Here is a 24,499-nt window from a genome sequence, read left to right as displayed (position 1 = left end):
CCCTCTCCCGCTCTTCCTGCTTGTGTTCCCTCTCTCGCTATCTCTCTGTCAAATAAATAAATAAAATCTTTAAATCTCTCTCTCTTTTTTTTAAAGATTTTATTTATTTATTTGACAGAGAGAGACACAGCGAGAGAAGGAACACAAGCAGGAGGAGCGGGAGAGGGAGAAGCAGGCTTCCCGCCGAGCAGGGAGCCCGATGCGGGGCTCGATCCCAGGACCCTGGGACCATGACCTGAGCCGAAGGCAGACGCTTAACAACTGAACCACCCAGGTGCCCCAATAAATAAAATCTTTTAAAAAAATAAAAGATCCCATATTATATGGTTGCATTGTCCATAAGAGGCAAATCTTTATTTTTTTTTATTCATTTGAGACACAGAGATACAGAGAGAGAGAGAGAGAGAGAGCATGAGCAGAGGGCGAGGCAGAGGGAGAAGCAGGCTCCCCGCTGAGCCAGAAGCCCGATGTGGGGCTCCATCCCAGGACCCTGAGATCATGACCTGAGCCAAAGGCAGACGCTTAAGAACTGAGCCACCCAGGCGCCCCAGGAGACAAATCTTTAGAGACAGAAAGTAGGTTTGGCTCTCTGGGGCTAGAGGTAGGAATAGGGATTAATTGTAAACAGGCACGAGGGCTGTTATTGGGGTGATGGAAATATTTTAAAATGTGGATTGTGATGATAGTTGAACAACTTGGTAAATGTACTAAAAACCATTGATTTGTACTTAATGGGTGAAAATTTTGTGGCAAGTAAATTTTACTTTATTTTTTTTAAATATTTTATTTATTTATTTAATTGACACACAGAGAGAGACAGCGAGAGAGGGAACACAAGCAGGGGGAGGGTCAGAGGGAGAAGCAGGCTTCCCGCCGAGCAGGGAACCCGATGCGGGGCTCGATCCCAGGACCCTGGGATCATGACCTGAGCTGAAGGCAGTCGCTTAACCAACCGAGCCACCCAGGAGCCCCTAAATTTTACTTTAATAAGCTTATTAAAAAAGAAATCCAACTTCTCAAAATATATGTGAGTGCTCTATTTGATTCCTACCCTCAGAGATCTTATATTCTACTAGGGGAGACAGTCCATTAAAATAAATATATAATACAATGTTAGGAAGTTTCCATCATGGGAAACAGTATCTAGGTTCCTTATAAGATAAAAAAAAAATAGAAATACCATATGATCTAACAATCCCAGTTTTGGGTATATATCCAAGGGAAACGAAATCAGTATCTTGGGAAAGCCTGGGTGGCTCAGTCAGTTAAGTGTCTGACTCTTGATCTCAGCCTAGGTCTTGATCTCAGGGTCGTGAGTTCAAGCCCCACGTTGGGGTCTGTGCTGGGTGTGGAGCCTACTCACAATAGACAACATATGGAAACAACCTAAGTGTTCATTAAAGGATGAATGAATAACGAAAATGTGAGATATATATATACATATGTTTGTATACATGTATGTATTACATATATACTTATAAATTACATATATAACATAAAATGTGTAAGAAAGATGCATGCATACATAATCACAATGGAGTATTATTCAGCCATAAAGAAGGCGAATCCTGCCATTCGCAACAATATGGATGAACCTGGAGGACACAAAGCTAGGTGAGATAAGACAAACACAGACAAATACTGTATGATTTTGCTTATACATGGAGTCTAAAAAAATGGAACTCACAGAAGCAGAAAGTGGATTTGCAGTTGCCAGGGTCTGGGAAGTGGGGGAAATGGGGAGATGTTGGTCAAAGGGTACATAACTTTCAGTTATAAGATGAATAAGTTCTGGGGTGCCTGGGTGGTGCAGTTGGTTAAGCGACGACTCTTGGTTTCAGGTCAGGTTGTGATCTTGGGGTCTTGAGATCAAGCCCCATTTCGGGCTCCACGCCAAGTGCAGAGCCTGCTTAAGACTTTCTCTCTCTCTCCCTCTGCCCCTCCCCACCACTTGCTCTCTCTCTCTCTTAAATGAATAAATAAATAAATCTTAAAAAATAAGATGAAGAAGTTCTGAGGATCTAATGTACAAAATGGTGAATGTAGTTAATACTCTATTGTATAGATGGAATTCGTTAAGACAGTAGTGTTCTCACTATATACAAAAAATGATAACTAAGTGAGGTGCTGGGCATGTTAATTAGCCGGATTGTGGTAATCATTTCACAACTTATACATATATCAAATCCTCATGTTGTACACTTTTTTTTTTAAAGAGAATTCTTGCACATATGAGTGCCAGGCATCATGCAAGTTCACTGTGAAAAAAATTTTTTTAAAGATTTTATTTATTTGACAGAGATAGAGAGAGAGAGCACAAGTAGGCAGAGAGGCAGGCAGAGAGAGAGGGAGAAGCAGGCTTCCCGCTGAGCAGGGAGCCCGATGCAGGACTCGATCCCAGGACCCTGGGATCATGACCTGAGCTGGAGGCAGCCGCTTAACCAACTGAGCCACCCAGGCGCCCTCATGTTGTGCACTTTAAATACATGCAGTTTTTAATTGCTGATTATACCTCAATAAAGCTGGGGAAAGTGCTTCTGAAACTTTCACAAGTGGGGAGATTGTGAAAAACACAGCTTCCCGGGCCCTACCAGCACTGGCAGAATCTGACGCCAGGGCCCAGGACTCTGCATCTTTACTCTGTGCTGCTCCTGATGTGACCCATCCATTACTTACAATTCTCACAATGCTGGTTTGGGGCTGATTTTAATCTGTAAGATTAAAAGATTTCCTCTAGTGCCCAGAGGAAATATGGCTCAGACAAGGCCATTGCTTTGTCATTTCCATGTGGAAATCGTTCTCATCCAGGGTGATCCACACCCTCAGGGGATGTTTGGCAAAGTCTGGAGACATTTTTGGTTGCCCCACCTGAGAGTGGAGGTGGGATGGCGCTGATCATCCTGCAATGCAGAGGACAGTCTCCCATGACAAAGGATTATTGGGCCCCAAATGTCAGCAGTGCCCAGGTTGAGGCACAGCATGTGCCCTTCTGGCTCCTTCCACCTGATCAGCTGGTTCAGGACTCCTAGGCCACAGTTGGGAATGTGAGGAAACTTCTAGAGGCATCCCCAATGCCCTGATCAGAGACTGTCGGTCACGTCTCTTTGCCAGGTAGTCTTTTTTTTTTTAAGATTTTATTTATTTATTTGACAGAGAGAGACACAGTGAGAGAGAGAACACAAGCAGGGGGAGTGGGAGAGGGAGAAGCAGGCCCCCCGCTGAGCAGGGAGCCCGATGCGGGGCTCGATCATGACCCTGGGATCATGACCTGAGCTGAAGGCAGAGGCTTAACAACTGAGCCACCCAGGTGTCCCTGCCAGGTAGTTTAAATCACTTAGTGATTGCCTTTGGAGAGGCAGTTGTGGTTACTTAGTGGTCATTTCCGGGAAGGAGGGGCTTCAGGTGAAGTCCCTCTGATTTAATGGCCCAGGGCAGGCCCACTTCTCATTCCTGCTCAGTGTAGTGAGGAAGATTTTCTTTGCAGTTCTGGAGGGGACACTGTGTGTTTTCATTTTGTGCGCCAGGAGGTGGGTGATTCCCCAGGGTCCGTCCACTGTTTTCCTTTAGGGCCTGGTGGCTACAATGGGTGGTGGCCACAGGACTCAGGCAGGCCGAAGAAGGCTGGGGTGGGCTGAGGGAGGAGGCAAGGCAGGACTTAAGTGTCTTGAAAGGAAGGAAGGAAGGAGGCCTGAACTTGAAGTGGTTTAGAGAACTGGGGAGAAGTACTCTGGTGATTTACATAAACGGAATCATGTGGTTGGTCCTCCTCTATGCCTGGCTTCTTTCACATGGCATGATGTTTTTGAGATTTGCTGTATTTTTGCGTGGAGTTATAGAGCGCTTTTTTTTTTTAATTTAAATTCCATTAGCCAACATAGAGTGCTTATTCTAATGCTGAATAGCAGGGTTCTGTTTGCAGGCTAAATTCAGCTCACACCCTACTTTTGTAGGAACTGTAAACTAAGAAAGGTTTTTACAATTCTTAATTATTTTGGTGGGGGAGGAGCAACATTTTGGGACATGTGAAAATAGTTTGAGATGATTCAAATTTCAGTGTCCACTAATAAAGTTTTATTGGAACATAGCTGTGCCCGCTCAGTTACCTAATTATCTATGGGTGTTTTCACTCTGCAACTACACAGAATTGTTGTGACAGAGAATATGGCCCACAGGTCCTGAAATATTTATTACCTGACTCTTCCCAGAAAAAGTTTGTGACCCCTAGGTTAGTATTCCATTGTATGAATACATAATTGTTTTATTGTTGTTAGACGTTGCGTGGTCTTCAGTTTTTGGCTATTGTGAACAAAGCTGCTATGAATATTTTCGTACATGTCATTTGGTGGATAGAGGCACTCATTCCAGGAGTAGAATTACTGGGTCATAGGGCAGGGGTACATTTAGCTTTAGCAGACATTGTCAAATCGTTTTTCAAAATGGCCATACCATTTTGGACTTCTCCAGGAGGGTTCTGGTCTTGCTAACGCTTGCAAATTTTTTTCTTTTCTTTTCTTTTTAAACACTTGTAAATTTCTCTTTTTTCATGTTAGCTATCCTGGTGTGTGTGTGTGTGTGTGTGTAAGCTGATATTGCACTGAGGTTTCACTTTGCATTTCCCTGATGACTAATGTTGAGCAACTTTTCATATGAGTCTTGGCCATTTGGATATCCTCTTTGTGAAGTACCTGTTCAACTCTTGTCCACTTAAAGAGACAGATAATTCTCTATTAACTTGAAGGCATTCAATGTGTATTGTAGATATGAGTCCTTGGTCAGTGGACCTATATCTATGGCTTGTCTTTTAGTGGTATCTTTTTTTTTTTATTTGACAGAGAGGGAGAGACAGCGAGAGAGGGAACACAATCAGGGGGAGTGGGAGTGGGAGTGGGAGAGGGAGAAGCAGGCTTCCCGCGGAGCAGAGAGCCTGATGCGGGGCTCAATCCCAGGACCCTGGGATCATGACCTGAGCCGAAGGCAGACCCTTAATGACTGAGCCACCCAGGCGCTCCTAGTGGTACCTTTTGATGAACAAAAAAACCCTCATAATATAGCTTAACATTTTCCTTTATGATTAATGTGCTTTAGGTCTTGTTAAAGAAACAATTGCTATCCTAAAGTCACAAAGATGTTGTATATTTTAGAAGCTTTCTTGACTTTGCTTTCACCTTTAAATGTGGAAGACATCTGGAATTGAGTTTTGAATATGGTGTGAGGTAGGGATCAAGGTTTACCTTCTTCCATATAGCCATACAATAGGCCCACATCATTTATTGAAAAAAAAAAAACAGTCTTTCTTTGCTGCTCTGCCAGTTGTTTTTGTTTGACATAAATAACCACATGCTCCAGCATTCCAAAAAGGCAAAAAAAAATCTTCAGAAAAACTCCTCTTCCTGCCCAAAGTTCCTACCCTGCTAGTTAACATTCCTTATCTCCAGGAAGTTAACCATTTCTTGTTTCTTTCCCAAGGCTTTGTGTATAAACAAGTAAATACCCAGAATTCTCCTGCCCCCTTTTTTTCCCCCACATAAGCAGTATGGTACTATGCATTCTGTTCTACGTCTTGCTTTGTTTCCTACTAGCAATTAACAATAAGCCTCTGGGACGCCTGGGTGGCTCAGTTGGTTAAGCATCTGCCTTCGGCTCAGGTCATGATCCCAGGACCCTGGGATTGAGTACCACATCTGGCTCCTTGCTCAGCAGGGAGCCTGTTTCTCTCTTTGCATGCCACTCCCCCTGCTTGTGTGTGTGCTCTCTCTCTGACAAATAAAATCTTTAAAAAAATAAAGTAAAAATAAACCTCTGAGGTATCATTTGGAAAATTTTCCTTTTTTTTTTTTTTTTTTTTTTACTGTGAGATCTGTCACTATGTGAATGGAATACAGTTTAGCTAAATCTCACTGATGGAGAACTAGGTTCTTTCCAGTCTTTTGCTACAGACAAAGCTTAGTGAATAGCTGATCCACTTCTCATTTTGCACATGTGTATGACTGAATCTTATGAGAAATTCCTGGAAGTAGACTAGCTGAATAAGTGTGTGTGCATTTGTCATTTTGATGAATGTTTGTAGACTGAACGTTTAATGTTGGGAGGGGGAAGGAACAGGCATCACACCCTCACCTATGCAGGGCTCCATGAGGAGTCGTTGTAGTTGTTGTCTTTTTTAAGATTTTATTTTTATTATTAGAGAGGGTGAGAGCATGAGTTGGGGGAGAGGGGGAGAGGGACAAGCAGACTCCCTGCTGAGTGGGATCCAGACACAGGGCTCAATCCCAGGACCCCGAGACCATGACCTGAGCCGAAGTCAGATACTCAACCGACTGAGCCACCCAGGCATGCCCCCCCGCTTTTAAAAAGTAATCTATGCCCAGCATGGGGCTTGAACTTACCCCAAGAGCGATTCACATGTTCTACCGACTGAGCCAGCCAGGTGTCCCTCCATGAGTCTTTATTGTGTGCCAGCTATATCCTGGGTACTTTCCTAGGTGTTGGGCATACGGAGGTATGACTGACCTAAACCATCATCCCAAACTATGTGATCACCAGCTGAAGTAACGGCTCTAAAAGAAAGAACTATGGCTCTAAGAGCCTACTAGACGCCCGTTGGGCTGGGGGAGATCAGGAAAGGCTCCTTGAAGGAGGTGATTGTTGAGTCGAAATAGAAAGAATGGATTAAAGATTTTTCCAAGCAGGAGAAATGGGTGTGTGAAGCAGCAGGGCTTTCCAGGCTAAGGTAACAGCAAATGCAGAAACCTTGCAACAATTACGTATGATTCTATAATAAAAAGCCCCAAAGTCTGGTGGCTCAGAACAACTCTCATGTATTACCCCTCATGGTTGCTGTGAGTTGGGAATTGAGGAGCAGCAAAGTGCGCAAGTGAGCAATTCCAGCTTGAGGGTCTCTCCTACGTTACAGTCAGGTACTGGCTGGAGCTACAGTTGTCAGAAAGCTTAGTTGGGGCTGGAAGAGCCATCTCCAAAGTGGCTCCCTCACATGGCTGGCAGCTTAGTTCCTCTTGTCCTGGGCCTCACCACAGGGCTGCTTAAGCATCCCACAATATGGCTGTTGGCTTCCCCGACAAAAACAAGATGGCGCTGCGATGTCTTATGATCTAGCTTCAGAAGTCCCACACTTTCACTTCTACCATATTCCTTTGGCCCTGGTTCCAAGTGGGAGAGGACCCCACAAGGGGATGAATACCAAAAGGCAAAGAATGTTGGGGGCCCTCTTGGAGGCTGGCTACCACAGGCCTTCGGCAGGAAAGGGCCGGGAATGACCAGGATGTGGCTCAACTGGGGTGAGCAAAGGAGTGATGGCAACAGCTGATATGGGTGGGGCTAAGTACGTAAGGGTTGGGTTTACTCTAAGGGCACTGAGAGGCCATTCTGGCCCATTCAGTGGGTTAGGGAGGAGGTGACCTGATTAGATGGATTCTGAGAAAAATCCCTCCCACTGCCATGGGCTTCAGTAGCTGAATATGTGGGGAGAGGCCTGAATGGCAGCCCAAGAAGGGGGCGGGGCAGGTCATCTGGGAGAGAGGTGAGGATGATCTAGGTTGGGGTGGTGTCCTTGGAGGTGCAGATCCAGGGCTGTTTGAAGGGAAAACCTGCTGGGCTTGGTAGCAAGCCTCCTGTGATCCCAAACAGAAAGCAATTTGTCTGTTAAAGGGCCCTGCAAGAAGCAAGTGGGTCTGCCTAGTGCACTCCAGAGTTGTTTTTCCCGGATCCAATTTCTGGCCACTTGAGCCGAGAGAGAGAGAGAGAGAGAGAGAGAGAGAACGTGCGTGCACGCTTGAGAGGCCTACCCTGTTGGTCTTCCTGCCTGGCCCCTGTCTGGGCTGAGTGGCAAAGTATCCCTTTTGAAGCCTGGAGTGTTGCTGCCACCGCCTGGGGCTTTTTCTGGGCCTGGCACCAAGAGAGAGCTCAGTGGCCATGACTAATTCCTTAGCATGTGGGGTGACTCAACTCTGGCCTTCTGACCATGCTCAAGGCATGTGGCTATCTCTCCACCAGCCCTGGTGCTTTGGGCTGCCCTGACCTTGGCTGGGCCGACACACAGCCTCTCCTGGCTTCTGGAGTGTGGCCCTTCAGCTGAAGGCTGGAATGTGAGCTCAAAAGCAGGGAGTTCAGGCCTAAGTCTTTCTCTTGAGGTGTTTATGAACAATACTTTGGAGACTGAGAGGTGGAGGCAGGGTTAATGCCAGCAAGAGCTGAACCTGGTTTCTTCTGGAAGTTCCATTCATTTCTCTCAAGGGATGAACCCATTTTTAAGTGGGGGAGGGGTCTCCAGTGGTCTAACCCACCACTCTGGAGGTGTTCAGGAGCCATCAGTATTCCTTGGGCAAATCTTTATGTCCCTGAGCCCTTGCCCCATGTGCAAAACCAGCTGAATCATCCCTCAGTAAAGGGATTACAAAGAGAATCACCTGAGATGGAGCCTCCACTAAATGCATTTGCTCTCCTGTAAGCTGAGGCCCCTGACAAAGCTGAGGCCCCTGAAAAAAATTATAGTCTATCTCCTCTCTCTCCCCTGTCCTGTGAGTACCCCATGTCTTAAGGTGTGTTAGGGGCCCAGATACTGGCTTCTGGCCAGTCTCTGGGGCCTAAGCCTTCCTTTGGTGACACCGTCTTCTATCTACCACCCCCTTTCTGCTCTTACTCTTTAATCTACTTCCTCCAGCGCTGCCTCTGAGCTTCCAGGGTGCCTGACAACTGACCAACCAGCTGGGGATCACTGTCGTGCATTCAGGCTCTGGAGCTAAAGACCCTTGGATTCGTGGTCCCTGCTGCTTACTTAGTCCATGATCTTGGGTAAGCAGCCTCTGAGCCAGACTCCTTTGTGACTAATATCCCAGGATTAAAAGAAGTCCTCTAAAGAGAATAGTATAGTACGTAAGTGCTGCTAAAAATACCACTAGCTATTAATTTTAGTCTTATTGATATTTCAGTCTTCCTGGATCCTGCCATGTATGGGTAACCCATTGCTAACAGTCTGAGGTCCACTTCTGGCGAGGCTGACCTCTCCCCACCAGCTGTTGGGGGTACCTAGTTTATGTGTGTGTGTTAACAAATTGACTTATAAACTCTGTAATACGAAAATGTAAAAGTGCACCATAATTTATAACTCTGTTCCGGTGCTTTTTTTGTTGTTGCGGCAGATAAATTTTTTAATTCAGCCCTCTATTAATAGTTTATTTTTTTATTGTAAAGAAAACTAGCATTTACCATTTTAACTATTTTTGCGTGTACAGTAGTGTTAACTGCATGCCCACTGTTGTGCTGCAGATCTCTGAAACTTTTTCATCTTGTAAAACTGAATTTGTTTCCACTGAACTCTTTCCTTTTCCCCCCCTCTCACTAGCCCCTGGTCCCCACCATGGTTCTTTTTCTTTTCTGCAGCTCGTGTCTATTTTTATCTTATTTATTATTATTATTTTTTAAAGCAATCTCTCCACCCAATGTAGGGCTTGAACTCACCCCAGATCAAGAGCCATCCGCTCTACTGCCTGAGCCAGCCAGGCCCCCCTTGTTCTTTTTCTTTGAGACTTGGACTACTTTAGATACCTCAAGTAAGTGGAATTTTGCAGTATTTGTCTTTTTGGGACTGGCTTGCTTCACTTACTAAAATGACCTCAGGGTTCTTGCAGGTTGACACAAAGGGCAGGATTTCCTTTTTAAAGGCTGAATAATCCATTGTATAGACCACATTTTCTTTTTTTAAGATTTTTTTATTTGAGAGAGACAGCGAGAGCAGGAACACAAGCAGGGGGAGTGGGAGAGGGAGAAGCGGGCTTCCCGTGGAGCAGGAAGCCCGATGTGGGGCTCGATCCCAGGACCCAGGGATCATGACCTGAGCCGAAGGCAGACGCCCAACAACTGAGCCACCCAGGTGCCCCTAGACCACATTTTCTTTACCCTTTGTCTTTCCAAGGGCATTTGGGTTGCTTCCACCTCTTGACTACTGTGAATAATGCTGCAATGAAGAAAGGTGTGCAAATATCTTTTCGAGATCCTGCTTTTAATTCTTTTGAATATATACCCCGAAGTGGGATTGTTGGATCATATGGTAATTCCATTTTTATTTTTTTGTTTTTAAAGATTTTATTTGAGAGCGAGAAAGAGAGGAGCATGGAGAAGAGGGAGAAGCAGACTACTTGCTGAGCAGGGAGCCCGATGCAGGGCTTGATCCCAGGACCCTGGGATCATGACCCGAGCAGAAGGCAGCCGCCTGAAGGACTGAGCCACCCAGGCGCCCCATCGTTGTGGTTTTGATTTGCATTTCCCTGATTAGTGATGCTGGGTGTCTTTTCATATGCCTGTTAGCCATTTGTGTATTTTTAGGGAATGGTTTATTCAAATCTTTTGCCCATCTTTAAAATCAGGTTGTCATCTTTTTTGAGTTGTAGCACTGTATTCTGGATATTAACATCTTATCAGATAATATGGTCTGCAATTTTCTTCCCCATTCTATAGGTTGTCTTTTCACTTTGTTGACTCCTTTGCTGTGCATAAATTAAGTTTGATATAGTCCCATCTGTCTATTTTAGCTTCTATTGCCTGTGCTTTCATGTCCTATTCAATAAATCATTGCTAAATCCAACGTTGTGAAGCTGTTCCTCCCCTCCCCCCCCGCTTTTTCTTATTAGAGTTCTATCGTTTCAAGAGTACATTTAGGTCTTTAATCTATTTTGAGTTAATTTTTATATGGTGTAAGGTAAGGATCCAACTTTACTTGTTTGCATGTGGATACCCAGTTTTCCCAACACCATTTGAAGAGACTACCCTTTCTCCAAGCTCTGGTGCTTTTTTAAACACACAGGCTGTGGAAGTGGCCTGGGCCTCACCACACTGGGAGATCCTTGATGCTAGCTGCATAGTTTGTGTGTCCTCAAGATTTTCTGCGATTTTTCAGCTTTTTAAAGATGAAACGGAGGCTGGGTCCAAATGACCTATCCAAGGTCACTATAATGAGCATATAGATGGAGTTCAAGTCCTCAGTTACAATCCCAAGAGCCCACAAGCTGGAGCCCTGTGGGGACGCTCCTTGTTTTATGCCCAGCGTGCTCCGAAGAATGAATGAATGAACCTCTCAGGCAAGGCTCCCAGCAAACAGCGGAGCTTGGACGAGCCCACAAGTCCACGCGGGGGTGTGCGCCCATCTCGCGCCTGCGCGGCCCCCGTGCTCCACTTGCTCCACTCTATCTGCCCGCACATGGTATGGCCTCTCTCCCTATGGTACGTCCCGCCTCCCCCCACGTCGGGGCCGAGATGGTACAGGCCGCCTCAGCTCACAGCCCCTCCCCGTCGGTTTCCGCGCGAAAAGCCAGGGCTGCCTCTGCCGCCGGCGCCGCCGTCTCTGCTGCAGTTTCCAAAATGCCTGCCCGCACTGCCCCGGCCCGGGTGCCCACGCTGGCATCCCGAGCCATCTCCCTGCCCGATGATGTCCGTAGGCGGTAGGTGCTGCGGGAGTCTGTGAACTCGGGCCGGGGGATGGGGTGGGGTGGGGTGGGGAAGTGGCACGGCGTTGGGGGTGGGGGGGTTGCTTCCCATCTTGGTAGCCGGTGGCTGCTGCTGACAGACGGACGCGCATGCGCGGGACGGCGCGGCGGCGGTTGGCGCGGGCAGGGTGGCACTTCCGGTCGCGCGCACCCCTGGCCGTTTGGCGCCAAAATGGGCCGAGGCCCCTCACAGTTCCCTGGTGACTAGAAACTTGGGGTCACTTCTGATCTCGAAGTAGAGCGAGCTTTGGGTTCTCCTCGGGGATCCCCTGCTTGGAGGAGCCACAGGCCTGGCTCCTGCCGCCAGTCTGGTCGCGCAGGAAGTGGGCAGCCCGCGGCCTCAGGACACCCCTCGGCCCGGGCACTTCGGCCTCCACTTCCGGTGCCCGGCCTGCTTGGGGGGTCGGGCTGGTCCGGTCCCTGGGGTTATTTTGGGGGCCCGCCTTGGCACCCCCCAGCAGCGCATCCCGATGGCGGCCTCCAGAGACAGACGTCGCCGCTCGGGGCCCGGGCGCGGCCGGCTCAGGTTTGCGACCCCCGTCTTCCTTGGGGGGCTTCCTTCATCTCGGACTGCTGGGGAAGTCGCATTCTGGAAGGAACTCTCACCATGCCGCGCAGGACCGGGGCTCGGGCAGCATGAAGCCTGAATGGTCCTTTCCAGTAAATCTGTGCCTGTGAACCATGGGCGTCAAGGAAGCCTTGCTAGGGAGAACCGGCTGCAGTTGTGTGTGTGTGTGTGTGTGTGTGTGTGTGTGTGTGTGTGTGTGTGTGTGTGTGTGTGACACAGGTGGCCGTGGCGTTGTGTGTGTGCCTCACAAGTGGCCGCAGTTTCGTGTGTGCGCGTGTGTTGCACAGCCGATAGTGTCGGGACCGGCTGTAGCAATTCTGTGCAGGTGGGTCGTGGGCAAGAATACTGGGTCCCTATTTGTGAAGGGCACCAATTTCACTCCTGAAAATTGGCCCTCCTTGGAACCGTAGTCCCTGGAGCCTTGACCAGGCGTGAACGCTTCAGGTGGATTTGTGAGCTGGGTTTTGCCATTTCCCTGTTTCCCTGTGCTTGTTTCCTTTGGTTGTGCCAGGCTAGTCTTTTGGGCTTTTGGAGTTGGGAGTGAGTGTGTGTGTGTGTGTGGGGGGGTGGTATTTGGGGCTCCCTACCAGGTGTTTAAGGTTCAGACCACTTCTTAATCACAGAGGGGGTGTGTCTTGCTGAAGAATCCCTGTCTGTATCCTCCCAAGATAGGACTCGAAATGGAATTATGGAAGTCCCTGGCTTGGTGATGTTAGACCCAACAGAGGTGTTTGGGCCCAGTCTTTGCTCTGATGGTGAGAACTCTCATCTCCACTGGCTTGTTTGACCTTGGGCAAGTGTCATCAAGAAGCTGTGGCTGTGGACTACATTAACATGGGCTTTAAACTGATACTGGATGAAATGAGAATATGCCTAGCACATAAAGGCCCACATGTGAGCATTGTTATTGGCTAATCTAGCTTTCCTCAGTTCTGCCAGTCACTAATTGTATAAAACACTTGACATTTTCTCATGTAATCCTCAAGAGTTCTTAAGAGTGGATGCTGTAGGAGTTCGCTATGAGGAAGCAAGGATTCCTGCTGATGTCTGCTTCTTGCCAAAACCTTTCCTTTCAACTAGGGTTTTTGAACAGGCCACTGGCTTAGGGGTTTTCTTGGGCCAGTGCAAGTGTTTGGCTGCTCTTAGGTGAGTTCGTCCACCATTAACCCTAGGTTCCATATTACTTTGAACTAGAATTGCCTACTGTAGGTGCAGAATTTTGGGTTTCTGCTTTAGACCATGGGGCAGACATTGAAATTGTCTTCTTACGGGACTTTCAACATCTTTTCTTACATTTTGAATTTCAGTGTACAAGATACATAAACATGGCATTCAGCACTCCCTTAAACTTAGATTTGTAAAGAGAGGTATAACTTTTTGATCTATGAAAATTAGAGGAGTATAACTTATAACACAAGAGGTACTTAAGTCCAATAGAATACTCTAGGAACAAAACTAGGCCTGGTCCTCGTGGATTTCTGTCACTTTTGCTAACTTGTCTATATATGTCAGCTTTTTTTTAAACACGTAGTTCCATTAGATACGTAGTAACACCAGAAAATATTTTCAGTGTTTGGGTTTTTAAGTCTTTAACTTTGTTTTTGAAGTATAATATGCCCCAAATCTAAAAATTATGCCTTTCAGGACAAGCTACATTTTTCCACTTATATTTCTTACTCTGTCCAAGCCAAAGCGATAAGTCTCTCATTGGTCTTCCTGTTGTCCCTCGGGTCTTTTCTATAAGTGGAAACTGTGATCCCCTTGCAAAAGTTGGATCTGATGGTTTCCTTGCCCCACACACTGCCCGGTGCACTGGTCCTGAAGTCCAGAATCCCTGTCACTTGCCTGATTCATCCTGCACGCTTCTCACAAGCCATAACAGACCTTAGGTTCTCAGGGCCTGAGACCATGCAGAGCGGCCAATGTGACGCTGAGCTCTATCTACCCCTTCCCTCAGTTGACTACTATCCATTCATCCCTTAAGACTGTGCTCAGAAAGACCATCCCTTTTCCGCATAACAGGAAGGGTGTTGAATTCTGCTCGTGCACCCTGCATGTTGCCTTTGCAACCCTGGAGTTGATGGTGATTTGTTTGCCTTATTTGCTGTATCTGTAGCTTGGTTAGAGTAGACTCTGAGAGGCACGCATGCCAGACTTTCCCCTTTAATGATACCTGGATTCAAACCTGGATTCAAGCAGCCTCCTCTGTACAACTCTGATTAGCCTAAGTAACTGTGACAGCTTTTTTAACTGCTAGGTGTTTTGTGATTAAACTGGGTTTCAGGTTCTTAGCTCTAATTCAGTGGCTCTGACTGGGTATTGGAGAGGGCAAAACTGACTCTTCTATTTCTCCCCTGCAGGAGTATTCTAGAGGTGCAGACTCCTGGGGTTCAAATTCCTTCCTACCATAGCTGTAGGGCTAAGTTGTTTAACTTCATGGTGGTTTCTTTTTTCTTTTTTTTTTTTACTTTATTTTTGAGAGAGAGCCTCGAGAGCACGCACAAAGGGGGGCGGGCAGAGGGAGAAGCAGACTCCCTGCTGAGCAAGGAGCTCGATGTGGATTTGATCCTAGGACCCTGGGATCAGGACCTGAGCCGAAGGGAGACGCTTGACTGACTGAGCCACCCAGGCGCCCCACCTCTTGGTGTTTTATCGGTCAAATGGAATGGTGTTGCCCATTCCACTTGGACGTTAGGAAGACCAATTAAGCTGATACGTGTGAATGCGGTAGAGCAGTCCCTACAAGAAAACCTGTGCTACTTATCACATGGTCAGCTGTATGTTTCATTTCCATCAGGGGAGCATAATTTAGAGGAGCAACATGCAGATCTGCTACTGAGGCAGGTGTTAATAGAGCAGTGTATGCCATGTAGAGATGATGTATATTCCTGCTTATCAGTCCAACCTTCATCTTTGGCTTCTTGTAGAACGGTCTGGACTTGTTCCTTCTGCTGCCACCTTCGCTTTTGTGCCAGGTATCCAGTCCTACTCTTGATCAGGCATTCTTCTCTAGGACGGAGGTGGTGTTCTAGCCTCTTTCATCTCTCAGCATCTGGCCTTTTAATCCTTTTTATCCTTGGCTTTTGTGATGGTGTTTGCTACCAGGGGGCTCCTCTTTTCCGTGACAGCCCCCTCACTCTCCCCAATCCTTTTCTTTCATTCCTGGACCCTTATCTGTTCTGGTCCTAGGACTTGCAGCAGTTGGGCCTATCAGCTGGACAGGACTAACTCCAGTTTTGATGTCTCTCAGGAGAGCCAGTTTTAATTTCTAGCTGCTGAATAGCCATCTAGTGCTACTGAGCTACTGTCGCTGAAATGTCACTCTTCACACTCATGGCCTGTTTACTTTCTCCCCCTCCCAAAATGTTCTGAATTTCTGATGCATTAGTTTTTAATTGCATCCATAACAAATTATCTTAGTGGTTTAAATAGAACCTAAATTTTTTTTTAAGATTTTATTTATTTATTCATGAGAGATAGAGAGAGAGAGAAGCAGAGGGAGAAGCAGGCTCCCAAAGAGCAGGGAGCCCGATGCGGGACTCGATCCCAGCATCCTGGGATCATGACCTGAGCCGAAGGCAGACACTTAACCATCTGAGCCACCCAGGCGCCCTAGAACCTAAATTTGTTTTAACAATTCTGTAGGTCAGAAATCTGGTATGGGTCTCGCTGGATGAAATAGTGTCAGCAGGCTACATTCCTTTCTGGAGGCTCTAGGGGAGAATGTTTCTTCACTCTTTCAAATTGTTGGCAGAATTCAGTTCCTTGTGGTTGTAAGACTGAGGTCTCTCTTCTCTTGCTGGCTCTAACCATGCCCAGCTTCTGGAGATGATGTATCCTTTGGCTCATGGCCACTGCCTCCATATTTAAAGTCAGTAAAGCTAGTTCTCATGTCCCATCTCTCTCTCACCCTTCTTTAGTCACATCTCTTGAAATGCAGCTGGGAAGTTTTTCTGCTTTTAAGGATTTAAGTGATTAGATTGGGCCCACCTGGCTAATCCAGGATAATCTGCCCATCTCAAGGGCTATAACCTTAATCACATCTGCAGAGTCCCTTTTACCAGTAAGGCAACATATTCACAGGTTCTGGGGGATTAGGGCATGGACATCTCTTTTTGGGAAGGGCTCATTATCTTGCCTACCACAGATATCATCTCAGATAGCCCTACCCCATCTGCCGTGCAGCCAACTGGCAGAGTTAATGAAGTTTTTTAACTTCTCTAGCGTGGTTTCCATTCCTGCTAAATCATATTACAGACCAGCATTTCTAGTTTAGGGTGTTAAAGAGTGATTTAACATCTTGTAATCTCTTCCTGTCTAATCGACATAATGTATTTTTGCCAGATTAATTTTCCTAAAACATGGCTCTGATTTCTTGGTTACCTCCTCCCCCGCGGCCCCCCTTCTCCCCCCGCCCCCCCCCCCCCCATGATTCCTTCAGTGGTTTCACTATGGAACAAGATCAATTTTTTAGCCTGAAGTTATTGACCTCCCTCAGACTGGCACCCAGCCTGACTTGTGTGGGTTTCTTGGGTGTACTGAGCCAGCTCCCCACTGGACTGCTCCTGTTTTCGGCAGCTCCCCCTGCTCCATTCCCACTGAGCTCTCTACTCCTCTGGGCTAGTCCTTCCTGATGCTTTTTATACCCTTGCTCTTCAGAAGCCCTCAGGTTTGAACTGTATTTGCTTAATTCCTTCAGTTATGCTTTATTTCCCTTACAGGACTGTTTGAGGGAAGCAACTAGAAATGAATCATGGGATCTTGGGCCGGATGGGAGCTAAGGTTTTATCTCGTTATAACATGGCTCTTGTTCTGAGTGCTCTGCCTGGTCCTTCATGTCTGTTTCTGATCCTCCTGGCTCTGAATGTATAAAGCAGATATGAGGTGGTGTCATCCTCAGTTTTACCCGGGAAGGGATGGACTCTTGGGAGGTGCGCTGACCAGCCTCCTCCCTGTCACACTTCTGGCTCCTCAGTGCCTGCCCTGGGCTCCGACCTTCCTCTCTGGGGCCAGGCAGGTTACAATCCATCTTCACAGGGCAAGACATTTTAGGTATTCTGAAGAGTTTATTTTGTTCCTCTCTGCCAGGCTAAACAATCCCAATTCATGGAAGGGGTTGTCAGAATTTGTGCCCAGATGTAGTTGTCAGCATTGTGAAAAGGGTACTTTGATGGGCTTCATAGTCAGCTGAGCATTGTCCTTAACACCTGAGGTAACCTCAGGATCAAGGGGCCGTGTTTTTGCCATGGTTTTGTGAGTAGAGTGACTGAGAAGTCCGATGTGAGGCTCCTGGAACAGCATGTGTGTGTCTGGCTGTGCATACAGAGTTCTGCAGCTATTCTCATCTGGCTCTCCCAGACCTGAGTTACTTCGAGGGTAGAATGACTTTGAAGGTGTTACATGTACTCTGTGTGTGTATAATATATAGTATATACTACCACTGTGTCTGCAGTCAGAGTCTTCTATAGAAAGACCTTTCCTGACCACCCAGGTCAGAAGGTCCCTGCTTGGCAGTCCCTGCATCCCATTACCCAGCTCGTTGCCTGGAATAGGGCTTGGCATACAATAGGTACCTACAGATGTGGGGATCAAAGCTGGAGGCAGGGCCACATGCACTCAGAGCAGCCTCTGTATGACATTAGTCCAGCAAAGCCTATTGCTTGCATTCCTGGTTTTGCTGCTCACACTTGCTCTTTGGAAAAACCAGCCTGGGAGAGCTCTCTTCGTGCCCTTTTGGTTAGTGATAACGGAGTATGTTGTCTGTATGGATGCTGGGTGGGAGGCTTCAGAGACCGTAGAGGCCCAGTCCCTGCCCAGGGCACTTCTTCTCCAGTGACTGATGCTAACCCAGCTGGTTAGACTTGTTCTCCCCACACTGTCCACAGTTGGCACCCAGCCTGGGAACCACAGCTTGTCCACTCATCTCCCTTTCCTCGGTCTCTTCTGCTCTTGTTCCTTGATTCCTGCCTCCAAAAAAGGCAAGACGCTAATCTTCAATGATCAAATCAGGCTGTGCTTTTCCAGCCAAACTCATGACAGTTCTGCACTCCTGAAGGATTAGGTCTAAACATTCCAAAGGAAGAGCTCTCTCGTGAGGTGCCAGCCAACAACTCTTCTCACTTCATCTATCAACCCTGAGTGTGGGTACTCCCTGCTGCACCAGATGCCTTTACTTCCCTTTTGTTGTGTTTTTTTTTTTTTTAAGTAGGCTCCATGCCCAGCTTGAAGCGCAGTGTGGGACTTGAACACACGGCCCTAAGATCAAGACCTGAGCTGAGACCAAGAGCAGGATGCCCAAGTGACTGAGCCACTCAGGCACCCCTACTTCCCTTTCTTACGTTGCTCATTAGAATGCTGCTACCCCCACCCTGGCCTTTGGGAATGTTAGCTGGCTCTTCCCCACTGCATCTTATGACCCTGGCCCATTCCTTCTAACATTGGCCACGCTGTGCCCTTTCATGGGGTCTTGCCAGACCAACTGGAGGAAGACCACCTGTAAGTCATTTAACAGGTGGACCCCAACTGTATGGCCTGCCTCCATTTTCCTAGTTCCTTTGCAAATAATACTGTTATAGAGCTCCTCTGTTCTCAGAAAAACTGCACCCTAAAGGGTGGTGGGTGAGAGGGGGAGACCTCTTTCAGATTGCAAATGATGACTTAGTGACTACTACAATTATAGTAGGATTTCTAGCTCAGGGGTAGGAGAAAACCACCGTGGTGTTTTTGTTTGTTTGGCTTTTCCCTAACACTCCTACATGTCAAATTTATTTCCAAAGTTCTTTAAAACTTGTTTTAGGGACACTGGGGTGGCTCAGTTGGTTAAGCGGCTGCCTTTGGCTCAGGTCATGATCCCAGGGTCCTGGGATCGAGTCCCGCATCAGGGAGTCTGCTTCTCCGTCTGCCTGCCGCTCCCCCTGCTTGTGCGCTCGCTTGCTCATGCACTCTCTCTCTGACAAATAAATGAAATCTTAAAACCACAGTTTTTGGGTTTTGTTTTTTTTTTTAGTCTTAGAGTAAACAATTGCATAATTGCCTTTCTTTCTCCTGTTTTCTTCCCACAGGCTCAAAGATTTGGAAAGAGATAGCCTAACAGAAAAGGTAATCTCCACCTTAAATTTTATTACCAAATGTTACTATTTGACAGATATTTTGTGGCTCATAAAAAATTTAAGTGGAATCAGCTTTTTTCTGTAGTTTGTTTTTTTTTTTTTTTTTAATAAGATTTTAGAGAGTATGCCTATGTGCAAGTGCTGGGCGGGGGGGCAGAGGAATCTTCAAGCAGATGCCCCACTTAGCGCAGAGCCTGACATGGGGCTTGATCACACGACCGAGGAAATCATAACCTTTGCTGAAACCAAGAGTCGCTGAAACTAAGAGTCGGACATTCAACCGACTGAACTACTCAGGCACCCCAGCTTTCTTCCATAGCTTTGAGGATAACTTAGATATTATTCTTAATGTTCTGTGTTAACATGCTGCTAATCTCTCGGTAACTCACTGATAAGTTTCCCAGTCTAGGTTCCACACCATCAATTCTTAATTGTAACTTGTCCTGGTCACCCTTCTCACAGGCAGTTTTTTTCTAATAAACCGTTATGTGTCTCCATCCCACCTCATAATCTTCCCATATTTCACCACCCTGGAGATGGTATGGTGTGATCTTAACGGAAACATCACAAATATGTCTTGTGAATATTCAGTTTTTCAGACTGAGTCAGCATTGCCTGCCATTCAGTTGGTATTTCATGGCCAGGCAGCTTAATTATCTGTGTATTCGTCCATTAGTGATGTGGGAGTTTGGGGACATCCAAACCTATATTTTTCCCTTAGGAATGTGTGAAGGAGAAACTGAATCTACTGCATGAATTTCTGCAAACAGAAATAAAGAATCAGTTATGTGACTTGGAAACCAAATTACATAAAGAAGAATTATCAGAGGTAAGTCAGTTCTCAGCATCCTGGTGTCTAGAAAACATCTCCTCCCATGTAATCCGTGTGACCAGGGAGGCAGAATCATCCCCAGCTCTCCTTGTTACCCAGTAGTTATAAAGGACGTGCGTGTTTCCTTATTCTCTTATTGCCGCTTGTTTACATTCACTGCTACTTAAATTATCCTTTCCTGCTATAGGAGGGCTACCTGGCTAAAGTCAAATCCCTTTTAAATAAAGATTTATCCTTGGAGAATGGAGCTCATGCTTTCAGTCGGGAAGTGAATGGATGTCTAGGAAACGGCAGCCAGACAAGCGGTGAGGACCGCAGAGCGGGAATGGCAGAGGAAAACAAATCCCCCAGACCCGTTTCCAAACTCTCCACCCCCAGAAGAAGCAAGTCCGATGGAGAGACCAAGTGTAAGAACACTTACTTAATCTTGGGGGAGATTAGCTGTCTTGTGACATGGTACCAGATTGGGAGCCATAGGTCCCCCTGGGGTAGTACCTCCTGGTTTGTTTCCTGTGTGTACTTCTTAACTAGCTTAGCTGTAGATACTTCTTCAGATTTGTTCTTTGACCAAGTATAGAGTAGGAGATCCCAAAACATAGCTTAAATTGATGATGTATAAGGTAACAGGAGGTATTAATACTATTTCTAGGTTATATGCCTATATAAGCTAAATGTATAGACTCCTTTGTAGTCAAAGTAACTCTTCTGGAATTTTTAAAACACATAAGAGTGTGGGACTTGAGCGCAGGTCCAGTTCTTGGCCACTTCATCTTTTGATGATATAAGAGGAGGTTGTCTCCTCTGATTCAGGCTTTGGCCCCTCAAATAAGAGCTCTAATAACATGGCTCTGCAAATTGGCAGGTGCTAATTGCTACCTTTATCAAGACTTGTTGGTTCCAACAAGAAGAGAAGGTACTTAATCTTCAGAACCTGATTCTCTGCACTAGCTTGGTAATGCTTAAGAACTACACTTTGTGAACTCTTTTATTCATAGTGGCTTTTTTTTTTTTCTTTAAACAGCTGAAGCTTCTTCTTCTAGCCCCAGGATTACAAGGCAAACTACCAGGCAGACTACCATCCTATCTCATTTCTCAAGGGGGTCAGTATATAATGAATTGACAGCCATCTTTTCTCAGGGCAAACTGTTTTTGGTAAACAGGAATGGAATTAATAGGGTATAACTTAGCAATTTTGAGTTCCACATTGCATAGGTTTTCATCTTGCAGTTTTCTTCATTAAACACCGATGAAGAGCATTTCTCAACACCTGTATTCTTACTCTTCTAGGAACATTCAAATATATACAAAACCAGTCATGATAATAAAATGAATACCCCCCCACCCCCCGCAGGTACCCATCACCCAGTGTCAACAGTTATCAGCAGGCCATCTTTTCATTTGTACCCCCATAAACTCTCTCCCAACTGGATTATTTTGAAACCCCTCCCAGACATGTCATTTTGTATATTTCCTTTTTTTTCTTTTTTAAGATTTATTTGGCAGAGAGAGTACAAGCAGGGAGAGGGAGAAGCAGACTCCCCTGCTGAGCAGGGAGCCTGACGTGGGGCGAGGGGCAGAGGGAGAAGGAGAAGCAGGCTCCTGGCTGAGTAGGGAGCCCAATGCGGGGCTCGATCCCAGGACCCTGGGATCATGACCTGAGCCGAAGGCAGATGCTTAACGATTGAGCCACCTAGGCGCCCCTTCAGTATATTTCTAGATGATAAAATCGGTGTCTCTCTCTCTCTCTTTTTTCTTTTTTTAGCAATTCTAACAAAATATGAATAAAATGTTAACATTTAGCAGTCTCTTTAAAAAGACAAAACATAACTCTAATATTTTTGTACTTTATAAAGGATAATAATTCCTCACTATCAAGTACATAGCCAGTGTCTGTTTCCTTGTGTGTGGCAAATTGTGTTTACTTGATTTGTCTTAAGCCTTTCAAGTTACAGATTCCTTTCTTTTCTTGCCATTTATTTGAAGAAATTAGTTCATTTGTCCAATTGAGTTTCTAGGTCTAGCTGACTGCATCCTTGTGGTGGTTAATGTCTTCCTTGTCTTGTGTTTCTTATAAACTGGTTAGTTAAGTCTAGGAGCTTGATCAGGTTCCAGCTTTATTATTTTTTGAGACTTTTTCATAGTTGGTGCCGTGTCTTTCCATCTAGAGGCATGTGAGGTCTCTTCTGGGAGGCCAGCAGCTGTTGATCAACATCTAGATCCATGATTTCTTAGGTTTGCAAAATGGCCATATTCTAACCTGTCACTCAAACATTAAACTTGAAGCCTCTTTCAATATCCTGGCAGTGAGGGCATTTCCTTGGAGGGAATAAGGTACCCATGACCTGAATCTGTCCTAAAGAGGCGGCCTTTGGTAGGGAGGAATACAAGTCCTCTCATGCCTGTTGGAGGTCTAGTGTCTGGCTGAGCTCACAGTTGGCTTTCCTGTTTCTGACAGCCCTGCCAAACGGAAACCTGAGGAAGAGCAGGAAAAAACGAAATCAGATGAGTCTCCCGAAGAAGAAAAAGACCAGGTAGGGCTGGCATTTTCAGGGTCTTCACTCTGCCTTCTTTTGGTATGTTTGCTGATAGGCTAAGTTCAAAGTCAGGACTATCTAAATGGACTTGAAGTGACCAAGAAGGTGTTAGGACGTGTCCCTGGACCCGGGCAGTATGAAGTATGTCACTTTTAGGCCTGAGGGCTCCATAGGCCCCTGCGACTCACAAGGCAGCCCTGTAACTTCAGAGTCTGTTCCTTCCTCTACCTTCCTACTTCTCTAGTGGACAAGATTGGCAATCAAATGTGACATGTTTAAAGCCTTTGCTTCTGCTCGCCTAAGCTCCCTTTCCACATCTAACTTGTCTGACAGAGCATTAGACAGTTCCTGTATGTGATATAATCTGCTTAGACCTCTTAGGCTAGGAAACCAGTGGCTTATTGAGGGTCTTTGATACAGAAAATGTTATCCCTGATGGTACTTTCCCTTGTGACTTGAGGGCCAAACCTAGATAATACCAGGTGGTCACACATTAGTTTTCATTTTGATTTTGCTGTGGGATTAGCCATGTAAGTTGAGGGGAAGTCTATAGGTTTATGTGTAGGTAGTAAATGCTTTATTGCTACTGATAGAGCAAACTACAGATACTCCTCTTTAAGACTCGGTTTCTCAACCATGCCATTATTGACTTTTGGGGCCAGATAATCCTTTGCTGGGTGTGGGGGCGTCCCAGTGGGTTGTAGAACATACCAGCGTCCTGACCTCTACTCATTAGATGCCAGTAGTAATCCCCTCTGCCTCAGTTGTGACCACCACAAGCATTACTGGTTACTGCCAGATTGGGCTGAGGGGTAAAATTGCACTGGGTGAGAAGCACTGCACTCTGGGGTCATTCAGGTGTCACTGGGCTATCCCTAGCATTGAGGTAGGCTTGACATCTGTTGTAAGACATACTGATTCTATTTTTAAAAACTTGATGTTACTCCTCACAACCTTTATTCAGATATTTATCGTTTAGTTGGGTTACCCACTCTCAAGTGGGACACTGAGGCACAGAGGGAACCACTTGTTCAGTGGACAAGCCTCTTGTCTCCTAGGGAAAAGCATTACAGGCAGAAGCAGGCAAGCTCTTGTAATATCAATAGCTCTTTCCCACATGCATCTGTCTTAGAGCGGTTTCTCGCACCCTAACCTTTTGGGCCTTTTTATCTGGCTTCTCAAACATATATTTCAGTTTCTGAGTTTGTGCAAGGCCTGGGGGCTTTGTGGATGAACACTTGTAAAAACAGTGTCTGTTCCAATAGTCCAGAGTAAGACTTCATGTACCAAACCAGTGGTATCAGATGGTATTGGTCATATAAGTCATCATACAGAGATATTTTTACTTTAGTCAACTTAAAGTTGACTAAAGTTTAAAAACAGGTATTATATGCATTTAGTAAAACTTCTTTCTTTCTTTCTTTTTTTTTTTAAAGATTTTATTTATTTATTTGACAGAGAGAGAGACACAGCGAGAGAGGGAACACAAGCAGGGGAAGTGGGAGAGGAAGAAGCAGGCAGGGAGCCTGATGTAGGGCTCAATCCCAGGACCCTGGGATCATGACCTGACCCGAAGGCAGACGCTTAACGACTGAGCCACCCAGGCGCCCCTAGTAAAACTTCTAAGTAGTGCAGAAGGACGTTTGGTGCATAGATCTCCCTTTTCCCTGAATTTAGGGGGTTGGTGGGGTAGGATTTATCAGTTTCTTCCATGTTGTTAGAGAGAATATGTTAGTATACTAGTATAGAATCTTTATCTGGGTTCGCTAGAGAAACAACCAATAGACTGTGTATATGTGTAACATTAATCTTAAGTAATTGGCTCATGGGTTTAAGGCTGGCAATTGTGAAACATGCCAGACAGGCCAACAGGCTGGAGACTCAGGGAGGAGCGGATGTAGTTCAAGTCCGAAGGTAGCCTGGAGGCAGAATTTTCCATAGATACATATACAGACTTCTTT

General features: G+C 46.0%; 1 protein-coding gene across 4 annotated transcripts in view; it reads left to right on the top strand.

Moving 5' to 3' along the window:
• Positions 1-11,307: 11,307 nt before the first annotated feature.
• Positions 11,308-24,499, top strand: part of DNMT1 (DNA methyltransferase 1) — a 45,149-nt gene continuing 31,957 nt past the window's right edge. For 2 of the 4 annotated variants that reach the window (XM_025863197.2, XM_025863196.2), the window contains exons 1-6: positions 11,308-11,450; positions 19,125-19,161; positions 19,894-20,001; positions 20,192-20,411; positions 21,026-21,104; positions 22,460-22,535. In XM_025863197.2, coding sequence (XP_025718982.1) covers positions 11,371-11,450; positions 19,125-19,161; positions 19,894-20,001; positions 20,192-20,411; positions 21,026-21,104; positions 22,460-22,535 — 600 coding nt within the window. In that variant the 5' untranslated portion in view covers positions 11,308-11,370. Of the gene's footprint in view, positions 11,451-11,638; positions 12,022-19,124; positions 19,162-19,891; positions 20,002-20,191; positions 20,412-21,025; positions 21,105-22,459; positions 22,536-24,499 lie in introns of those variants that run through there. The other 2 variants (XM_025863198.2, XM_073887773.1) reach the window with 2 other exon arrangements.

Source organism: Callorhinus ursinus, unplaced genomic scaffold (assembly GCF_003265705.2).
Source record: "Callorhinus ursinus isolate GAN/ISIS: 27379988/994484 unplaced genomic scaffold, GSC_fseal_2.0 scaffold82, whole genome shotgun sequence".
Taxonomy (NCBI): Eukaryota; Metazoa; Chordata; class Mammalia; order Carnivora; family Otariidae; genus Callorhinus; species Callorhinus ursinus.
This window is presented reverse-complemented; position numbering and strand designations above follow the sequence as displayed.